Source organism: Phyllobates terribilis, unplaced genomic scaffold (assembly GCF_046119375.1).
Source record: "Phyllobates terribilis strain yellow unplaced genomic scaffold, ASM4611937v1 Scaffold_2__4_contigs__length_985480577, whole genome shotgun sequence".
NCBI lineage: Eukaryota > Metazoa > Chordata > Amphibia > Anura > Dendrobatidae > Phyllobates > Phyllobates terribilis.
Window position 1 is genome coordinate 870140316 of NW_027362762.1, and position 14567 is coordinate 870154882.

The 14567-nt window shown below is 49.3% G+C and overlaps 1 protein-coding gene across 1 annotated transcript in view; it reads right to left on the bottom strand.

The window, feature by feature from the left end:
• Positions 1 to 14567, bottom strand: part of MOSPD2 (motile sperm domain containing 2) — a 146581-nt gene that overhangs the window by 71380 nt on the left and 60634 nt on the right. The window contains exons 8-9 of the mRNA XM_073668080.1: positions 3753 to 3877; positions 905 to 1081 (exon numbers count right to left, since the gene is read on the bottom strand). Of these exons, the coding sequence (XP_073524181.1) occupies positions 905 to 1081; positions 3753 to 3877 (302 nt within the window). The remainder of the gene's footprint in view (positions 1 to 904; positions 1082 to 3752; positions 3878 to 14567) is intronic.

Here is a 14567-nt window from a genome sequence, read left to right on the forward strand (position 1 = left end):
AATAAAAATAGAAAAATCTATTGATCCATATCAAGGATTAAAATACAAATAGGACATAAATGACAAAAAATAAGAAGAGATGGAGGGGTGTGGGGAGGTAGAAAAAAAAAACCTGCGTTTCGGACTTTCATGTCCTTAGTCATAGATATACCTTAAGCATTTTTTTGTCATAGGTATACCTTACGCATTTTGGACATGCCGGTCTTTAGTCATAGGTATACCTTACGCATTTTGGAGATCCCTGTGTTTAGTCATAGGTATGCCTATGACTAAGGACACGCATATCCGAAACGCATAAGGTTTTGCTTTTCTACCCACCCCCTCCCCCAACTCTTCTCATTTTTTGTCTTTTATATCCTATTTGTATTTTATTGCTTGATATAGATCAGTACATTTTTCTACTTTTATACATATTTTTGTCTAGTGCTGTATTTTCTTTTTTTTCTTGGGGCTCTACGGCTGGAGCTGGTCCAGCTTCTTTTCCGTGAATCGTTCCTGTATTGATGACAACTATAGTGAGCTGATACATTTTTGTTTTTTGTACTATACGCAATACACATTACAGATAACACTCCAGTGATTCAATAAAATAAAAGAAACGGAGTGTTCCTGTAAGGAAGTGATGGTCTCCTACGACCACTGCTGCTCTACTGAGTCTCTATGGCGCTGCTGCAGAGATTTTAGAGCGCAGCTACCTCCAGCTGTCTCACAGAGTATGACTTATGTGGAGGTCTCAGTGATCGAACCCCCCCACTGATCCTGGGGGTAGGTGATAATTTGAAGTAACTGGGGAAAAGATGAAAAAACGCGCAGGCTGGAATACTTCCGTTGCTGCTCTTTACTTTGGTAAATTGTTGTAGTAAAATGTGGGGAAAAAACTGTTCTCCCACATGATGTGAAATACCTTTTTAGGCTTCAGCGCACTCTCGTCAGTTGCAAATGAATCCACAGAATCCCTGGCGTCCACCTCGCTCTCCTCTTTGCTTTCTAATTCATCCTCACAGGACGCGGGTCCATTTTCACAAATTGGAGTTTGGAAATCATCATCGGGTAATGGAGGATAACTGTATTTGAAAGGATCCTTAAACATAAAAAAACATCCTGGCTCAGAAGTCTTGTAGGACATGGTGTGCTCTCAGGGCATTTCACTTTACACAGGCATCACCCGCCAAAGCAAATCAATTAGAAAAATTAACCGGTTCAAGACCACACCATTACCCCCCCATTCATGATCAGGCACACTTTCGGGTTTTTTCATACACGTGGTTTCGTTCTTTTCTCGTTCGGATATTCAAAGTAATTTTTGCATTTTTTTTGTGATATTTGTGGCCTAATTTTTATTTTATTTTCGCAAAGGTCATTTTTTTTCAACAGGCACGGGGGAAAGTAATCGCAGTTTGGATTGGCCTCAAACTTCACACATTGTGCTCCCCATAAAGACATATAACACCTTTGACCTTTGTGGAGCATTTCAACAATGAAATACTTTATCAGATTTTTCCTATACATGGGGCTGACTAGTTCTCCTAAGATCCAGGAGCTCCTGCTCCCTCCCTATACACAAATCAGATGATCACTGGGTCTGAAGGAGAAAACGCTATCAATGCTTCTATTACTGTATTGAGTGCGTATTCAGCACTGTATATAAAGTAATAGAAAAGGCAGATATGGCAATAAACCATCTTTGCCTTTTCGACAGAAGTCCAGCTCTCTGATCCCATGCAGCTGCTATACTCTGCAATGACGTTTTACGACGTCACTGCAGAGTACAATGTGGACCACCTGGACATTTATCGTCTACTAGATGGTGGCCCGATTTTAACGCATCGGGTATTCTAGAATATGTATGCGGCCGACCGGGCGCAATAAGCAGAGCGGTGTTTAAATTTGGCGCCAAAATAGCTAATTGGTCGCGGCTGGCGGCTGTGACCAATCAGCAAAGCGGTGTTAAATTTGGCGCCAATATCGCTGATCAGTGAACCGTATTAGTGAGGACCAGGGAGCGGCGCTGCCTGTGCGGGTACTTCCGGCGGCGCCACTCCCCGGTTCTCCCTTCACACTTGCCGTCGGGAGATCAGCGGCCCTAGCCGCTGATCTCCCGACGGTAGCCGCATGGAGGTCAGCGGCGCTGCCGGTAGGGGTACTTATGCTGCGAGCAGCCGGGAGATGACCGGCTAGCCGCCCATCTCGCCCGTTTAAATTTTCCGCCCATCTCGCTGATTGGTCGCGGCCGGCCACCGCGACCAATCAGCAGAGCGGCGTTTAAATTTGCCGGCCATCTCGCTCATTGGTCGCGGCCGGCCACCGTGACCAATCAGCGTCGTATTAGTGTGGGCCCGGGAGCGGCGCTGCTTGTGCGGCTCTGTATTAGCGAGGACCGGCGCTGCCTGTGCGGCTCCTTCTGCTGCGAGAAGCCGGGAGATGAGCGGCTGCTCGCAGGAGAAGCATCCCGACCGGCGGCGCTGCTCCCCAGTCCTCCGTTCACACTTGCTGTCGGGAGATCAGCGGGCCAAGCCGCTGATCTTCCGATGTTAGCCGCATGGAGGTCAGCGGCGCCGGTCGGGGTAGTTGTGCTGCTAGCGCCGCTCATCTCCCCGCTGCATCGCCGCTGACCTCCGTTCGGCAGATGAGCCGCTAACGGCCGCCATCTTTTTTCAGAAATCCTGCGGCGCTGATTGGTGATTGGCCGCTGCCGGACCAATGAGCGACGCGGGATTCCCAGGACAGACAGACGGGATAAGACGATTATATATATAGATGGGTGGTCCAGAAGTATTTAAAATCCCTAAAAACCTACATGAATAAATTGGTAACGTTTAATTGAATATTGCATAGCAAAAAAAAAAAAGACTATGTGCTTTTTAGCATTTACTGGGCAGTTTGAATTGACAGGTGAAATAGTAACATTCATCACTCAGTTAAAGTATCCAGGAAGGATAACAGAGGAACATCACAAAGTAGAATTATAACAAAATATTTCCCATAATTGTTTTTTTTAATTATAAATTGACCTGTTAGGGAAGGGGACGGGTCATTTTTAAATCGTTACGATGTTTAAAAATTAACCAAACAACTTTTAGTAAATGGTTAAAGGGGATATCCCTCCAACAAGATTTATCACTGATCCATACGACAGGTGAAAAATAAATGTATGGCTGGTGAGGGTCCAACAGCTTAGACGCCCACTGATCCCAGAAAAGGAGACCCAAAGTCTGTTTAAATGGAGAGGGAGTGTGTTTGAGCAATCACCACTCCACTCACTTATAAGGGAGCAGGAAGGTGCGTGTATGACCACGGCACCCACAGACAACGAATTGAGACGCGAACTACCATCCATTTACATGGGAGATACAGGACACTAATTCTTCTGATTAAGGGGATCTCAGTTGTTGGACTCCTATTGATCAGTGCACTTTTTAACTTTTCACGCGCCATAAAACTTATCACATATGTAAAAAAAAAAAAAGTCTTATGAAAAGCCTATAACACAAGCGATATGTGCTTAGTCTAGCAGAATAAGGAGCCTTATTATTTCACCGGCTCTATGATTACTAAATCACCAACGTTGATTTAGTGTGGATGACAGGAGCTAGATTCGGAGACATGTATATCCTGACAGGTAAGGAAACACACAGCCTAACAATCCACACAAGAAGCCGCTGTGTGAGAAGTCATCCGGGATGTCAATGCTTTACATACTCCTTAATAAACTAAATTACCACCTTGTAAGCAAGGATTCTCGCAGAACTTACAGTTCCTCCCATGTGTGGCAGTAAGTATTCTGCGCTGATGTAGTCCTGAACTTCGTTTCTGTTCACAAATTTCAGCATGTTGATCGCTTCTGGACCAAGCCAGCCCTTCACAATTTTAAAAGCAGCTAACAGTAAAAAAAATATAAAAGAAACATTTTCATATCCATACAAATGCAATTATGTCTGAAAATATCTTAATAAAAATATGCAGTCATAGCAACTTGCACCCATTCACACTTTCTTTATTTTGTTAGAATGCGCTTGTCCATCTTTACTATTGGAGGTAGCGAGTCTCTCCATATTTGGCTACTCCCATCAAGGTACACCTTGTCGTGGCTAGTGGGCACACATGAATTGGCCAATTTATGCGCCAAGTACCTTCATTTTAAAATTATATTCTATATAGCAGTAATGCAATCCATATATTCTAGGTTTGCAAACATCTCAATGTATACAGAATGCTGCTGCATGCTTTAGTTTGTAATAAAAAAAAATAAAAAAATGCCCCATATGAAAAAAAAAAAAATCTAACAACCAGATAGGGTTCCATCACTGGATTCTTCACTTCATTGACTCATGCCATATAGGTATGTTTTTTCCCTTCTTTTGAATGATAGTAGACTGGTGTACTTTCAAAAAGGAAATGCAAAAACCTGGAACTTTAGGAAAGTTGATTTCAACAAATTAAGGGAAGAGCTTAATCGTGTAGACTGGGACCATGTCATGGTAACTGGGGATACCGAACGTAAATGGGGCATGTTTAAAGAAATACTACTAGAATCCAGTAGAAAATTTATAACCTCTGGTAATAAAATGTGCAGAAATAAAAAGAAATCATTATGGCTAAATAAGACATTACAAAGTTTAATAAGACAAAAACAAAGGGCATTCAAAATCTTGAAGGCCAAGAATACAGAAATAGCATTTCAGGAGTATAAAGACCTAAATAAGAAATGTAAAAAAGAAATCAAGCTAGAAAAGCTATCTACAGAGAAACAAATCGCTAGTGACATTAAAATAAATCCCCAAATTATTTATAACTACATCAATGCCAAAAAGAAAAAAACAGGTGGTATCGGCCCCTTAAAAGACGATAATAACAAGATAATTATAGAGGACAAAGAAAAGGCTGAGATATTAAACAGGCGTTTTTCATCCATGTTCACCAACGAACCGTCTGTTCCAGAGATCTTTCAACAGGGCAAAAATCAAAAGTTCACCACCTGATATAACTAGTTTAAACACAAAAAGAATTACGACTGCGTCTTTAAAATTAAACATTGACAAATCCCCCGGCCCAGATGGTATTCATCCACGGATACTGAGGGAATTAAGCTCAGTAATTGACAAACCGCTGAATATCATTTTCGTAGACTCTCTGGTAACAGCGGTAGTGCCACAGGATTGGAGGATAGCCAATATGGTACTGATATTTAAGAAAGGTAAGAAGGTGGATCCAGGTAACTACCGTCCAGTAAGTCTGATATCGGTAGTGTGCAAAGTTTTTGAGGGCATCGTAAGAGATGACCTGCAGAGTTATATCGCAGAGAATAACATAATAAATGACAACCAGCACGGATTCATGAAAAATAGGTCGTGTCTAACCAACATGTTGGGGTTCTATGAGGAGGTAAGTGCAAATCTGGATTTTGGTAATGCGGCTGATGTGATTTATTTGGACTTTGCAAAGTCAAAGATAAAGACATAGCAGCCTTATACTGACGCTACAGAAGCAAGGACTTGGGGGAACTATATGCAGATGGGTAAGGAATTGGCTAAATGATCGGAAGCAAAGAGTCACTATAAATGGTACGTTCTCTAAATGGGGCATAGTCAGCAGTGGGGGCCGCAGGGATCTGTGCAAGGACCGATTCTTTTTAACCTCTTTATTAATGACCTTGGGGATGAGATTGAGAGTAAAGTGTCAGTCTTTTCTGATGACACAAACTATGTAGGATATTAAAATCTGATCTTGACATTACGATATTGCAGAATGATCTGGATAAGATGACTGAATGGGCAAACACTTGGCATATGAGATTTAATGTAGATAAATGCAGAGTAATGCACCTAGGACGGAGTAATCCTATTGCTGCATATACATTAAATGGGAGTATACTCGGGATTACAGAACAGGAGAAGGACTTGGGTATTCTGGTTACAAGTAAGCTGAGCAGCAGTACTCAATGTCAAGCAGCAGCTGCAAAAGCAAGCAAGATTTTAGGATGTATAAAAAGAGAAATAAAATCCCACGATCCCAATGTACTGTTGCCCCTTTATAAATCACTGGTGAGGCTACATCTGGAATATGGGATCCAGTTTTGGGCTCCACATTTTAAAAATGATATTCATAAATTAGAGTCAGTTCAAAGGCCGCAACTAGATTATTACAAGGGATGGAAGGCCTGTCATATGATGAGAGGTTGAAAAAGCTGAGCTTGTTTAGCTTAGAAAAACGACGCCTCAGAGGGGATCTCATTTACATGTATAAATATATGTGTGGTCAATACAAAGGACTAGCACATGACTTATTCCTTCCAATGATCATACTAAGGACCAAGGGGCACTCATTACGGGTGGAAGAAAGGCGATTCGGCACCTACACAGGAAAGGGTTCTTTACAGTCAGAGCAGTCGGGCTCTGGAATGTCCTACCACAAGAGGTAGTGTGGCACCCCAGGGGTCTGGTTTCCACAGTAACGGCAATGTTATGTCTGAGAGCAGGTGGGAGGTCTCTTGGTCAGGGATCCTGTGCATGCCACACCTCCTGCCCAGTCCTGGGAGGGGAAGAACTTCCCCTATATAAACCTAGGGCTGAGGCAGGGTTAGTGAGTAGAGAAGAAGTAGAGACAGAGAAGAGAAGCAGATATAGGAAAGAACATCAGGAGCTCTGTGGGAGCAGTGCTACAAGGAGTCAGGGGCTGGCAGCTGCAGAGCTCGCCCTGACTGAGAAGTTATCACCGGACCCGGAGTCCGAGGCTGTGGGGACTAACTCCTATCCAGTAGCAGAAACCGACCGGCAGGGGATTGCAGGTCCTCTGGCCCAGAAACCCGAAGGCACGGTCACACGCGTGGGACCAGCACCGCCGTCGTGGAGCGGAAGCTACTAGAAGGCCCCGAGTCACCGGCCATACGGGTGAGCACCATACGGTACACTCAGGGACGTGGGCTACTTATACCCGCTTCTAGCAAGGTAGCCAGAAGAGTATCGTTAGTTTGGGAGGCCTACAACTCCGCCTGGCCAGGGGAGATCCCATCTGCTCAAGGACTGACCAGGCCCCAATCGCTAGCCAGTACTCCGGGAGGGTCTATCGTTGTCACCAGTAAAGACCCTGAACTACACCGTACCGTCTCTGAGTGGTTCCTGCTACCCCCATCATCCACGTCGGCTGCCCTGAGGCCATACCCCTCCCGTTGGGGGTTATACTATCACGCTGCACAATCCTACCAACGGCCTCAGCGGTCTGCCCTGCAGCAGCAGCTCCTTAGCTGTACTCAACGGGTGGCGTAGTCGTCCAACATCTACCGCTAATACAGCGCCACTTAGTCTGACTCCCTGGGCACGGACCGGATCACCGCCACGAGACTACAACCCTCAAGAGATCCGGCTCCGGGTAAGCTCCCGCATGCGCAACGCAGCGCGACACAGGCCCAGGGGCGCGTCAACTTTTGGCGTAGTCGGCAGGATTTCGTGCCCGCAACCACCGGGTACTGCGTGCCTGAAAAAGACTGTTCAAACTTACCTGTGGTGAAGATTCCCGCCATCCGGCGCCATCTTCCGCTTCCTTCCCGCCATCGGTGGAGTTTTCCCGCCATCCGGCGCCATCTTCGGCCTTCTTCCCGCCATACGTGGAGTTTTCCCGCCATTGGACGCCATCTTGAGGACGCCGCGCGGGAAGAAGAGGGGCGTGGACTCCGAAAGCGCGCGAGAACTGAAGCCCCGCCTCACGTCCGGACGTTGCGTAAGGTCCTGGAAGGAGCCCAGCAGACGCCGACGTCACAGGAGCGCGACGGAAGGTCCTCAACCCTGACGATCCACTGCGGAGCCGCGGCCTACGGAAGAGGATCATCGCAAGGTAGGCCACGGTCCACTAGGGGGGAGAAGGATGTCGGATACGGAGGAGAGCTTCACCGCTTCAATCCCCGCCAGCGCCACCGCTGTTGCGGTCATGCCTTTCACCATGCCCTATATCCCGGGGGCAGCCTGGCTACCCCAGTACTCAGGGGAGTCACATACCCTGCATGACTTTAGAGAAAAGCTGGATAGCCTCTTCCAGGTGTACCCCCTCACAGAGGAGCAAAAAGTGAGCATCCTGGTGGCCCAATTAACCGGAGCAGCCCAAAGGGAGGTAAAGTCCTGGCCACCTGGGGGGAGGACTGTCGCAGGGATACTAACCCGGCTGAGGGACACCTTTGATACCCGCACCTCAGCCGAGATCAAGCTTAGATTCTACGGGTGCAAACAGCGGGCACATGAGGGACTATGCCCTGAACCTACAAGAGGCCCTGAGAGCCATTAAGCAGACCGACCCTGACGGCGTGGGAGACGAGGACAGGCTGTTGACTGAACAATTTATAGAGGGTTTATATTGCAATGCCCACCGAACCCAGTTGCGGGCAATGGCCTTACAGGACCCTCATCTGGGATTTGCACAGTTCAAGGACAGAGCCATCCGGGTGCTTCGAGAACCGGCACCAGGTGGCGTTGTGACCCCCAGACGCCCCACTACCACTTACCACCAGGAGGCGGCGCCCTTATCGGCAGGGCCTGTGGGAGCTGATGCGCAGGCTTTGAACAATGACCCGGCTCCAGACCTGCACCATCAGGTCCAAGAGCTAGCTAAAAGCGTTGCTGCGCTAACCCGAACTGTGCAGTCTTTACAGGTTTCCACTCCAGGGAAGATCCAGCTGGCATCCGGACCGGAGGACATCCCGTGGCGTCGACCAAGGAGGACCCCACCGGCCAGAGGAAGACCCAGCGACCGATACAACGAGGACGGACGACCCATCTGCCGCCGCTGCAATCAACCCGGACATATGGCAAGGTACTGTCCTTTAAACTGGCACAACCTGGGGTAGAGGGCCAACCCCCAGGAAAAAGATCACCAGGCCCATCGAACTGGTGCGACAAATATGTGGGAGGACGTCCAGTCTTACCCGTGGTACTGGATGGCATTCCTATGAGTGCCCTACTGGACACCGGGTCACAGGTCACCACCATCCCGTACGTGCTCTTCAAGCAGTACTGGAATGACTCGGATATAACCCGCTACCCTGACGACGACTTGAGTATCATCGCCAGCAATGGTCAGCCCGTGCCACAGATTGGATTTAAAGAGGTGACCATTAAAATCGGTAGAGTCGAACTGGCAGCACAGGGACTGATCATTGTAGACATTGACAAACACGAGAGTCACCCAAAGAGAACTCTAGGAACTAATGTAATTGAAAATTGTCTTGCAGAGGTGATTTTCCTTTTACAGCAGGTTGCCAAGAACGCCAGCTCCGGCCAGCAGCGAGTGCTCCAGAAAGAGATCCGGGCACTGATGCGACGGCAACAGCTAGAACTCTCCGGTGGTGAGATTGGTAGCGTGCGAATGTGTGACCCTTTCCCTATTGCCATGCCCCCGAAAAGTGAAATGATGATTTGGTGCCGGGCAGCTATTGGTCTGAGAGGTAGAGATTACCAGGCAATGGTAGAACCAGTTTACTCAGACAGTAGGCCCACCATTTTGACAGCACGGGGGGTGGTCAATGTACGCCATGGGAGGGTGCCCGTTCGCATAATAAATATCGGGAAGAGGGAAATGTACCTGCCCCGGTATGCCACGCTAGCCAAATTGTATACCATCAATCAAGATTCCATACAGTCCGTAGAACCCTTGCCTCCATCTTCCCCTGAGGAAGGTAACGGCTCTCAGAAAACAATGGAGGACTGGTGTCAGCAACTACATTTGGGTACTGACTCCACTCCCTCACACCAGAAACAGGGAGTCTATCGGGTGGTGCAAGAGTACGAGAGAGTGTTTAGTAAACACCCGTTAGACTTCGGGCGAGTCAAGGGGGTAGAACACCACATCCCCACGGGAGACCATCCTCCCATAAAAGAGAGGTATCGACCCGTACCCCCTGCACACTACCAACACGCCAAGGGGATGCTTAGAGACATGAAGGAGGCTGGGGTGATCAGGGATAGCTGTAGCCCCTGGGCAGCTCCACTAGTCTTAGTCAAAAAGAAAGACAACACCATGAGGATGTGTGTAGATTACCGGAAAATCAACCGTATCACACACAAGGATGCGTACCCCTTACCAAGGATAGAGGAGTCTTTGGCTGCTTTAAGATCTGCTAACTTCTTCTCTACCTTGGATCTCACTAGTGGGTACTGGCAGGTTCCTGTAGCAGAAGCGGACCGGGAGAAGACCGCATTCACCACCCCGATGGGACTTAGCGAGTTTACCTGCCTGCCGTTCGGACTCTGCAATGCACCAGGAACCTTCCAACGATTAATGGAGTGTTGTCTGGGCCACAGAAACTTTGAGACGGTCCTGTTGTACCTGGACGATGTCATCGTATATTCCAAGACGTATGAGGACCACCTGAAACACCTGGCGGAAGTGTTCGAAGCTCTGGCAAGCTACGGCCTAAAGGTGAAACCCTCCAAGTGTCACCTCCTGAAACCAAAGGTGCAGTACCTGGGACACGTGGTGAGCGCTGATGGAGTGGCTCCCGACCCTGATAAGATCACCGCAATTAAGGAATGGCCAAGTCCCTCCAGTGTAAAGGAAGTGCGGCAGTTCCTCGGGTTGGTAGGCTATTACCGCAGATTCATCCCCGGTTTCACCAAAAAGGCAGCTCCTATGCAGGACCTCCTGATAGGCCAGTCCCGGAAGGCCAAGAACCAGAAGCCACCCTTCAGATGGGAGAAGTTAGAAGAAGAGTCCTTCCGCCAGGTGAAGATGGCCCTCACGGGGGATGAAATCCTGGCGTACCCTGATTACAGCCAGCCCTTTATCCTCTACACCGACGCAAGTAACATCGGGCTAGGAGCCGTGCTGTCCCAGATCCAGCAGGGGAAAGAACGAGTAATCGCTTACGCCAGCCGAAAACTGCGACCCACCGAAAGAAACCCTGAGAATTATAGCTCATTTAAGCTAGAGTTCCTGGCAGTGGTGTGGGCAGTCACCGAACGCTTTAAGCACTACCTCGCTTCTTCCCGGTTCACCGTGTACACGGATAACAACCCGTTGACACACCTGGACACTGCAAGACTCGGTGCCCTAGAGCAGAGATGGATGGCCCGTCTGTCCAACTACGAGTTCACAATCAAATACCGGGCAGGACGCTCCAATACCAACGCGGACGCCCTGTCCAGGATGCCAAACCTACCGGACGTAGGAGAAGATCCAGAGGGACTGGAAGAAGTCGAACTCCCCGCGTTCCACCGTCATGGGACTATCCAGTATTCCCATCGGGTAAGGAGTAAGCAAGCCGCTACGTTTAACCCCTTGCCTCACTACAACTGGGAGGAAACGCAAGACAGTGACCCTGCCGTCCGGCTGGTGAAGGAGATGCTGACTCGGCCAGAGGCTCGCCTTGACCCAGACGCTCCGGAGGAAGCCAAGCAACTGTGGGCTGAGAAGAGTCGACTGTTCCTTTACAAGGGGAAGTTGTGCCGCAGAATGGTTAACTCCCAGACGCATGAACTAATCTGGCAAGTAGTGGTGCCACGGAGAGACGCAGCCATGGTGATGGAAGCATACCACGACGGGGCTGGACACTTCGGATGGAAGAAGCTGGAGTTCCTGCTGCGTGGGCGGTTCCACTGGGTAGGCATGAGGGGAACCATCGAGAGGTGGTGCAGAGACTGTGGCCCGTGCAACCTAAGGAGGAAGGACCGTGCCAGCCAGAAGACTCCCCTGCAGTCCATCGTCACCCGGCAGCCGTTGGAACTGGTAGCCTTGGATCATGTAAAACTGACCCCAAGCAGAAGTGGCTACGTCTACGCGTTAACCATTGTGGATCATTACTCCCGGTTCTTGGTTGTCGTCCCCGTTAAGGACTTAACGGCTCAAACAGCAGCTAGAGCCTTCCAGCAGCACTTCTGCCGTCCACCCGGGTACCCGGACCAAGTGCTGACGGACCAGGGACCTGCCTTTGAAGCGGAGGTCTTCCGGGAATTCTGCAATCTGTATGGCTGCCGGAAGATAAGGACGACACCCTATCATCCGCAAACTAATGGACTTTGTGAGAAAATGAACCAGGTGGTAATGGATCTCCTGAAAACGTTGCCCCTGGAAGAACGCAGTCTGTGGCCTGAGAAGCTGCCCGATCTAGTGGACCTATACAACCACATCCCGGTAGGTTCCACCAACTGTACCCCGGCTTACCTAATGAGGGCGAGACCTGGTAAGTTACCTGTTGACCTGGAAATGGGAGTCCTGACACCCGAGGACACTTCACCAGAAGCAGACTGGGACACAGAGAGGCAGCAGCAGTACCGGAAAGTACAGGAGAGCGTGGAGCGAAGTCTATGTCAGGCTAGGGAAAGACAAGAGAAAACTTACAACCAGTATGCTCCCGCTGTTCCCCTGGTACCCGGAGAGCAGGTCTTGAAGAGGAAAAGACGGCTCCACAAGTTGGACGACCAGTGGGAGAAGGACCCGTACACCGTACTGCCCTCAAGCCACGAGAACCCGAAAGTCTGTACCATCAGTAAAGACGGAGGGGAGACCATAGCCATTGTATCCCGGGATCACCTGAAGAAGTGTCCTGAACAGCTACGGAACCCTGAAGAGGAACAAGAAGACCATCGACCCGTAGAGGAAAGGGAAGATATGGTTAGTACTGTGCTCGGAGACTTCCCTCGGTCCTGGACTCAAGTCAATGGTGCAGTTGTGGTACCCGTCCTCACGTTCCTCCAACCAGCATCCCAAGTGCCTACGGAGCAACAGGTAGAGCTGGAAGAGCAGCCGGTCCAGGAGGCAGAAGACTCCACACAAGCAGAACAGGAGGATCAACCCTCTGCTTATAGTGAGCCTGCCGTACCCCTAGTGAGTCAAAGAGCCGGTAGACAGCTGCCCAGTTTACCCTTGACAGCTCCTACACCCTGTAGTTCAGGGCTAGACAGTCAGCTCCGTAGGTCCACTAGGGCCACTAGAGGCCAGTTACCCGCACGTTGGAGGATTTGAAGTGTATAAATTGTTTTATTTGTGGTTACCTGTTTTTCTTGTTGATTGTGTATAATTATGTGTTTCTAGTTATTTATAGGAGTCCTTGGTGGATTTACCGGGAATCCTTTGTGTATAGTTGGAGCGTAACCCAGGACGGACTAAAGACTGTTAAGGACTCGGGGCAGGACAGACCCCTACCTGGTTACGTCTCCCTGTTTTGGTGAAATGGACACCTTGCTTTTCTTCAAAGACTGCACCCGGTTGCGGACACGCCGTAACCATCTTTATGTGTTTTTCTTATTGTATTATTATTGTTTATACCTTGTTATGTTTTTCTAAAAATATGTTTAGTCCCGGAGTACTAAATTTCACTAGGGGGGAATGTGGCACCCCAGGGGTCTGGTTTCCACAGTAACGGCAATGTTATGTCTGAGAGCAGGTGGGAGGTCTCTTGGTCAGGGATCCTGTGCATGCCACACCTCCTGCCCAGTCCTGGGAGGGGAAGAACTTCCCCTATATAAACCTAGGGCTGAGGCAGGGTTAGTGAGTAGAGAAGAAGTAGAGACAGAGAAGAGAAGCAGATGTAGGAAAGAACATCAGGAGCTCTGTGGGAGCAGTGCTACAAGGAGTCAGGGGCTGGCAGCTGCAGAGCTCGCCCTGACTGAGAAGTTATCACCGGACCCGGAGTCCGAGGCTGTGGGGACTAACTCCTATCCAGCAGCAGAAACCGACCGGCAGGGGATTGCAGGTCCTCTGGCCCAGAAACCCGAAGGCACGGTCACACGCGTGGGACCAGCACCGCCGTCGTGGAGCGGAAGCTACTAGAAGGCCCCGAGTCACCGGCCATACGGGTGAGCACCACACGGTACACTCAGGGACGTGGGCTACTTATACCCGCTTCTAGCAAGGTAGCCAGAAGAGTATCGTTAGTTTGGGAGGCCTACAACTCCGCCTGGCCAGGGGAGATCCCATCTGCTCAAGGACTGACCAGGCCCCAATCGCTAGCCAGTACTCCGGGAGGGTCTATCGTTGTCACCAGTAAAGACCCTGAACTACACCGTACCGTCTCTGAGTGGTTCCTGCTACCCCCATCATCCACGTCGGCTGCCCTGAGGCCATACCCCTCCCGTTGGGGGTTATACTATCACGCTGCACAATCCTACCACCGGCCTCAGCGGTCTGCCCTGCAGCAGCAGCTCCTTAGCTGTACTCAACGGGTGGCGTAGTCGTCCAACATCTACCGCTAATACAGCGCCACTTAGTCTGACTCCCTGGGCACGGACCGGATCACCGCCACGAGACTACAACCCTCAAGAGATCCGGCTCCGGGTAAGCTCCCGCATGCGCAACGCAGCGCGACACAGGCCCAGGGGCGTGTCAGTAGTGATGGCTGACACTATAACAGCTTTCAAAAAAGGGCTGGATGATTTCCTCAATACACATAACATTGTGGGTTACAGTTAAATTAGTGCAAAAATGTACAATTGGGGAAGGAAGGTTGAACTTGATGGACCTAGGTCTTTATTCAACCTATGTTACTAAAAGTATCACAAAATTTTTGTACAACTCCAAGTTTGCGAATTTACAAGCAGTTTAATGCGAAGATTGTATTGAAAACTAATTGGTAAATCTGTCTCAAAGTT